Source organism: Empidonax traillii, unplaced genomic scaffold (genome assembly GCF_003031625.1).
Source record: "Empidonax traillii isolate 1590-97213 ecotype Southwest subspecies unplaced genomic scaffold, ASM303162v1 scaffold1206:size157628, whole genome shotgun sequence".
Lineage (NCBI taxonomy): Eukaryota > Metazoa > Chordata > Aves > Passeriformes > Tyrannidae > Empidonax > Empidonax traillii.
Window position 1 is genome coordinate 4,695 of NW_020956399.1, and position 7,509 is coordinate 12,203.

The 7,509-nt window shown below is 39.7% G+C and overlaps 1 protein-coding gene across 1 annotated transcript; it reads left to right on the forward strand.

The window, feature by feature from the left end:
- The first annotated feature begins 1,297 nt into the window (after positions 1-1,297).
- Positions 1,298-5,071, forward strand: KCNS3 (potassium voltage-gated channel modifier subfamily S member 3). The gene is made up of 2 exons (XM_027905789.1): positions 1,298-1,477; positions 2,171-5,071. The coding sequence occupies exon 2, from the start codon at positions 2,220-2,222 to the stop codon at positions 3,699-3,701; it is 1,482 nt and encodes a 493-aa protein (XP_027761590.1). The 5' UTR covers positions 1,298-1,477; positions 2,171-2,219; the 3' UTR covers positions 3,702-5,071.
- Positions 5,072-7,509: the final 2,438 nt, after the last annotated feature.

Sequence of the window (7,509 nt, forward strand, 5' to 3'; positions counted from 1 at the left end):
AGAGGTGCCCCCAGATAGGACAAGGGGAATGGCTCCGAGCTGAAGGACTGTAGATTGGATATTAGAAAGAAATTCTTTACTGGGAGGGTCGTGAGACTTTGGCAGACGTTGCCCAGAGAAGCTGTGGATGTCCCATCCCTGCAAGCGTTTGAGGCCAGGTTGGATGGAGTTCTGAGCAGCCTGGTGTAGTGGAAAGCGTCACTGGTCATGTCAGGAAGGGCTGCAAAAAGATGATCTTTAAGGTTCCTTCTGACCCTAACCGTTCTATAGTTCTGTGATTCTATGATCTGAGATTGTGCCTGGTTTTTATAATGCTGGCTTACATTGCTAGTGTTCTCATCTTAATGAATTGCTGAGAGTGGAGATTTTATTGACTGAAATTAATCAATAAGTAGAATCTTTTTGGGTTTGAATATACTTTGACCCCAGTCCATGATATTTATGGGGTTTTTATTTATAGTGTTACAAAACAGAGCTTGGATCTAGATCATGAGTTAAGTGTGGCAATCAAATGAGTCCTGCTGCCCTTCTGTGGAGATCAGTGCTTTTATGTTATGTCTTAATCATTCCTAAAAGCTGAAAAATCACTTCTTAGTCATGGTTTAACCCCAGGTGGCAACTTAGCCCCACACAGCCTCTCATTCCTCCTCAGTGGGACAGAGCAGGAGATCAAAAGGGTAAAACTGAGAAAACTCGTGGGTTGAAACGAGAAAAGTTTAATAGGTAAAGCAAAAGCCATGCAAGCAAGCAAAGCAAAACAAGGAATTATTCGCCTCTTCTCATGGACAGGCAGGAGTTCAGCCACCCCCAGGAAAGCAGGGCTCCATCACATATAACAGTAGCTTGGGAAGACAAACGCCATCACTCTGAAAGTACCCCCTTTCCTTCTTCTTCCCTCAGCTCTGTATGCTGAGCATGACGCCATGTGGTGTCATCTCTTAGGACTGGAGAATGTTGATGCTATCTTGTCACATTTCAAATTAATGTACTTCCATTTTAAACTGAAATAAATTAGCATAGTACACATCAATTAATGTTTAAGTGTCAGAGATTAAAAAAAATTGCTTTCCTCGTGGTCAGAAGTTATATATAGTTCAATGACAAGTGTAAGAAGTGCCAGTTTTGGCTCAAAGAAAACTGCTCTTTAGAAGGAAAGCAAGAAAGTGGTTCTACTGTAAGAGTTAACTTATTCTTAGTAACTATAACACCCTTTTTTTAATCCAATTTTGGCTGAATGTTTTAAATTACAGTAAAATATGAAAACGTTTAAATGTCCTTCTATCTATCTGCAGGTTTCCACAGTTAGTTTTTGAGGCAAAATCACTCTGGAGGTTCCATCTCTGAAAGCTCCTGTTTCCAGAAATGGCATTTCAACACCAACTTCTCAGCATTGCCATAGTGGTAATAGCTATGCTGTGGAAGAACAGGAATTGCTTCTGGAACTGACCGAGGTCATAAGAGGGTTGTGACATTTCAGGTGAGTGGGAAGGTAGGCAGAAAAGTAACTGATGGGAGTGCAGATATCAGAATATGCACTAGAAAAAATTCTGAAGTCAGGAATTGGAAATCTTTAAATGCACTTTTGATATGTTTTCAAGAATACAGGATGCTTTTCTGTGGGTTAGTCTAGAAGTAAATTAATTGATATGTCAACAGAAGTAATTGCAGTTCACATTCAAGCAAACAGCATTGGAAGTAGTGGATCATAAATTGCAACATTATATAAATCAATACAGCTCTACTGAAACATAATTGAGAGACACCTGCTCTAAAGCTTTGTCCTAAACGTTTTGGTGGATTGACAAGTCTTCTGTCTTTAAATTAAAGATTTTTTTCATAATTGAAATACATGTATTTCATAACTGGTAATTTCAGTGTGATAGTAGAACAGACTGATTTACAGATGAATGCAGCATTCTTCCTTCACCCTGGGAAAAACGAGACCTAAGCCAGAACCTATTGCTTTAAAATTTGCTAAACCTGTGTTTAACCATCAAATTGATTTAAAACTGTCTGTGAAGTGCTGAATAATGGTATTCATCATTTAGTTTCTTTTGTTTGTTTGTTTGTTTTGTTACAACATTTCAGAGTAACCGGAGATGGAAAAAAAAATGTGTCACAAGAGCAAAACTGAATTAAGTGCTCTAACAATATCTTATGTTCTTTTCAGGTTCAATGTAATCTCATTGGGCAACAGCAGTGGAACTTGTCTGTCCAAAATGGTTTATGGGGAATTTTTCCGCAGACCTGGCAAAGATGCAGAACTTATCAATCTGAATGTGGGTGGCTTTAAGCAATCAGTGGATCAAAGCACCTTGCTCCGATTCCCCCATACTAGACTCGGAAAACTTCTCAAATGCCATTCAGAAGAGGCTATCCTAGAACTGTGTGATGATTATAGTGTTGCAGATAAGGAATACTACTTTGACAGAAATCCTTCCTTGTTCCGATATGTTCTGAATTTTTACTATACAGGCAAACTTCACGTTATGGAAGAACTCTGTGTCTTTTCCTTCTGCCAGGAAATAGAGTACTGGGGGATAAATGAGCTGTTTATTGATTCCTGCTGTAGCAATCGGTACCAAGAAAGGAAAGAAGAAGGTCCTGATAAAGACTGGGATCAGAAGAGCAATGACAGTATAGACTCCTCTAATGAAGAGTCATCCATATTTGATAAAGAGCTAGAAAAGTTTGACAATCTGTGTTTTGGTGAAATAAGAAGGAAGATCTGGGTCAGAATGGAAAATCCTGCATACTGCTTGTCTGCCAAGTTAATTGCTGTGTCATCCCTGAGTGTTGTCCTGGCATCAATTGTGGCCATGTGCATTCACAGCATGCCAGAATTTCACAGGGTGGATTCCCATGACAGGGAGATTGAAGACCCTGTGCTGGAAGCTGTGGAGATTACGTGCATCATCTGGTTTACTGGTGAACTAGTCATCAGGCTCATCGCCGCTCCAAGTCAAAAGAAGTTCTGGAAGAAACCACTCAATATCATTGATTTTGTCTCTATTATCCCATTTTATGCCACACTGGCTGTGGACACAAAGGAAGAAGAAAGCGAAGATATTGAAAACATGGGGAAAGTGGTTCAGATCCTGCGGCTAATGAGGATATTTCGCATCCTGAAGCTGGCCAGGCATTCCGTAGGACTGCGGTCTTTAGGTGCCACTCTGAGACACAGCTATCAAGAAGTTGGACTCCTGCTTTTGTTTTTGTCTGTTGGGATTTCTATTTTTTCAGTGCTTGTCTACTCAGTGGAGAAAGATGATGCCTCATCAGAACTGCAGAGCATCCCTATTTGCTGGTGGTGGGCAACCATCAGCATGACCACCGTTGGTTATGGGGACACTTACCCAGTGACACTTGCTGGAAAGCTGCTTGGCACCCTATGCATTATCTGTGGGATACTGGTGGTAGCACTTCCAATCACCATCATTTTCAACAAGTTTTCTAAGTACTATCAAAAGCAAAAAGCTATTGATACAGACCAATGCAACAATGATCGCAAAGAGAAGTGTAATGACCTACCCTATTTTAACATTAGGGATATTTATGCAAAAAAGATGCACTCTTTCATTTCTAGCCTTTCTTCAGCAGGAATTGTAGTCAGCGACCAAGATTCAACAGATGCCTCCAGTATCCAAGATATGGAGGATGTTTATAACCCGATATCTTTAGAGAATGGTACAGGAAAATGAGTTGAACCTTGTTCTCTTCTCTTTATTTGTCTTCTGATTCTTGGTAAATGTGGACTTACAAACTTCTGTGAATTCATTAAGAGCAGTCAGTTCTCAGGGTACTTAACTCTCAGCCATATTTGGACATTCTTTGCTCTGAGGATGCCATAAAAGCTTCATTGTTTATATGAGGCTTTAAAATATGCCTCATATAGTGGTTTAGTTTTTACACACTAATGTTATATATTTTTTGGGGAGAAAAAGTTGGGAAAACAGTTTTAAATGTGAGATCAGTGGGTTTTTTTTGTTTTGTGAGTATTCTATTTGATTTGTTGGTTGGCTTTTCCCCTGCAGCAGTCTGATATCTTATATAGAATTTACTATTATGATTTGCTGCTCTTCAGGTAGAGATATATTACAAACATGTAAGAACTATTGCACAAGTTAGTGAAACTTTTACCTGCAAATACATTAGATGAAAGAAGGAATTACGTACACATAAATCTGTGCTCACTAACTTATTTATGTAATGGTAGAGTTGGGAACCTGTTTCCTGAGTTGGGGCAGAAAATATATTGATACATACTATTTTTACTCCATGGAAGCGTAATATTTATGAATTTCTTTCGAAAAGCACAATACATTTTTAGTTTGTTAAAATAAATTATTCCCATTGTGCCTACAATTTTCCCAGGACCCACCATGGCCAAGCTCTATCAGGTCCAAAAGGGTCCAAATCATAAGTCCCATGATGAAGTCTCTGGTGTAGGCAGGACAGAAGCTTCTTGCACCATTTAGTCACCTTTTCTGCCATTGTGAACCTGAGCAATTCTGGTGCCTGGAGAGGATCCTGCTGTGATTAAGACCTCCCCTGTGGCTTCCCCAGAGACCTTGTTTTGTGGGCACTGAAGCCAACACCAGTGGTGGTCTTAAGAAGTTACTGCTCCATACGGTGAGCACTGCTCCTTGCTGGAGGTTCCTGCTTTGGGGGTAGGAGCAGTGTGAGCAGCATCTTCAGTTGTGCTGGGTCTGAGTCTGGGGCTGTAGTGCCAAGCAGTGAAGATGTGAGGACATGCCATATATCTGCCATATATTGCCCATCAGAGATGTAGGATGGGCACTGCATGTGGGCACCTGTTTTTAAACTATTTCAGCTCCTTTTTCTAAAGCTCATCTGCTGGTGATGGCAGCTTTCCTGGTGTGTGCTATGTGCTGGAGCAGCGCTCAGTGCCTGGCAGAGTACTGCAGCTCTGTGCATTCCTCTCCTCTCCGAGGATTTCTTATGCAGCCAGCTAATTCTGCTCTGTTTCAAACAGGATCTTCTAGGGCAATTTAAAAGGAAAACCAGTCCTTGAGCCTAACATAAAGGAGTGCTGGAGAAGCTCAAGGACCTTATAGTGTTTAGTGGACCTTATAGTCCATGGTGTTTCTGAACATTCATTTTCTTTCATTTGTCTAGTGACTTAATTAAATGCTGGACAACGGAGAATCGAAGACACTGTGATGTTGATATTTTCCTGAAAGAGAGGTTTGACTACTTTTTTATTTTTTAATATTTTTGGGCCAAATACAGAAGCCTGTACTGAGTTTCTAGTCAGGAAGATCAAACTCTGTAGGAGTTAACTTCAAAACTGAGTAAGATGCCAGAAAGACGGCAATCCATTTTAACTGCTGCAAAAGCTTGATTTTTCACATATCTGTCAGATTTTCGAATGCAAAGTACATTAAGTAAGTAGCTGAGGTGCATTTATATTTGCTGAGGCCTAGAGCTCTAACCTCTTTCTCAGATGGAGAAACAAAAAAGAAGAGGATCAACCTACACATTGGGAAGAGGTGTCCCTCAGGATTTCTGTGCACCAACATAGTGATGTGGGACTTAAAGGGAATATTTTGAGCTTTGGAGAAACCTCAAAATTTGGCTTATTACTTGCTGAATGTTTTAAGTGTATGTGATGCTTCACATATAATTAAATGTAATTCTTCCCATACTTAGTGCAAAAGGGAAAGTTAGCCTAAATGTGTTTTATTCTTACTGAACAATTAACATTAAAAAGATGCAGTGGTATAAAATATTAAATGTCTATGCACAGCTAAATCTAGTAGGAACCAGCAGAATAATAGCAAAAAAATTACCCCCTGTCCAAAGAAATTCTCCTGGTAGTCTCCATATAAAGATATATTACATTGCCTCTGAAGATCAAAAGAAATGAAAAATATTGCAATACAAAAACCCTACAAGAAATTTGTATTAAATACTTGAAAAAATGCTACTGAAAAATCTCATTTTATATATCAAACATTACTCAAGGATCACAGAGTATAAAATTTTGTGTATTAAATTTTACTGACTGGTAATTTGTCATAAAATCGATAAGCTCTTGATCAAACACATGAATCAGTCTTAAGGCTGTGACACTGTGTAATTTCATCTGAATTGTTTTGTGCACGGATACAGCTTGCAGCAAGGTGAGATGTGTCTTTTGGAACACATCAGAAGGTAAAGTACATATCCATATATCATGCAGTATATGCTATTTTGATTTCCTTGATGAGATCTTGACCTTTTCCAAATCGGCTATGTCTTAAATAATGGCTTTTTTATATTCTGATCTCTTTACTGGAACAAATCTAGCATTCTGGTTTCACATAGGTGTAAGTGGGAGCAGGATGTGATCTGTGTTTTGTGCCAAAGGATACTCCTCTCAAGGCAGAACTGCAGCCCTGTGTCATGCTCTGGTACTACAGTGTCACAATCCATGAGCAGATCAGACACTGCACGTTCTTCCTGCTAGTAAAAGTTCTTAGTAGAATAATTGCCTAGTACGAAATAAGTGTAAGAGGAGATTGTTTCTTATTTAATTTGTCTTCTTCCTTGGTCTGCAGTGGCATATTATCAATTTGTGATACCAGAAGGTACAATTGTATACTGTTTTTGTTTTCCTGAACCACACTTTTCCCTTTAAAAATGCTTTCTAAATTCACTCCACCCAGCTGCTCTGTTTCTGATGGCACTAAAGCACAGAAAAGTTTACTGTTCACATGTGCATCCCATTTTGTATGGGAGAGATTTGTTTGTTCTTATGCAAAACAATTTACTGGTGTCTCATTACTTTCTTTATCTTGATGCCAAACTCTTAACCTTTTGATATCCAGAATTTCCACAGGAGCATCCATCTTTGCAGTGGTTTTCCCTGATGTATAATGACAAGACAGCACTGCACTGCATTGCAGTTCCCTGTTTGAGAGGCTTCCAGCTGGCAGGGGTATCACCCAACTGCCCAGAGCTCCTGCCTTGCTGGGAGCAGGCTCTATCACTGGGACCATTTTTTGGTGTATGTCAGTAGAGGGAAAAGCCCAATGTAAAGGAATCAGAAAAGAGAAATGGGAGAAGGCAGGAAGCTGTCAATCAAAAGGGATGATGGAAAAGCCTGAGAGGACCTTAGAAGAAAGGAAAAGAGTAAGAAGTTTACAGAAAGAGGCCTCACTTGTCTTCACTTTATTTCTGTTTGTTTTTTGTTTTTTGTTTTTTTTTTTCCCACCAGTGCTCTTCTCCCCTTTCCTCCCTTCTCTCCTGCATACCCTCTTGCTGCCTCTGTGGCCTCCCTGCCCATCCAGTATGAGTCCAGAAAGGCATGTTTCATTCACCTGGATAGCACCAAGCAGAACTTGGTGGGGATGAAATGAGTAAGCACTCTTGCTGTTTGTATGAGCAATCGTTAACACACAGGCAGTGCCTTCTGTAAGAAAAGTCACAGTGTCGCTCAAATTATTGAGCATAAATGTGAGGTAAATAAACAGCACATTCATGTCAGGTGTGTAAATGAAATAC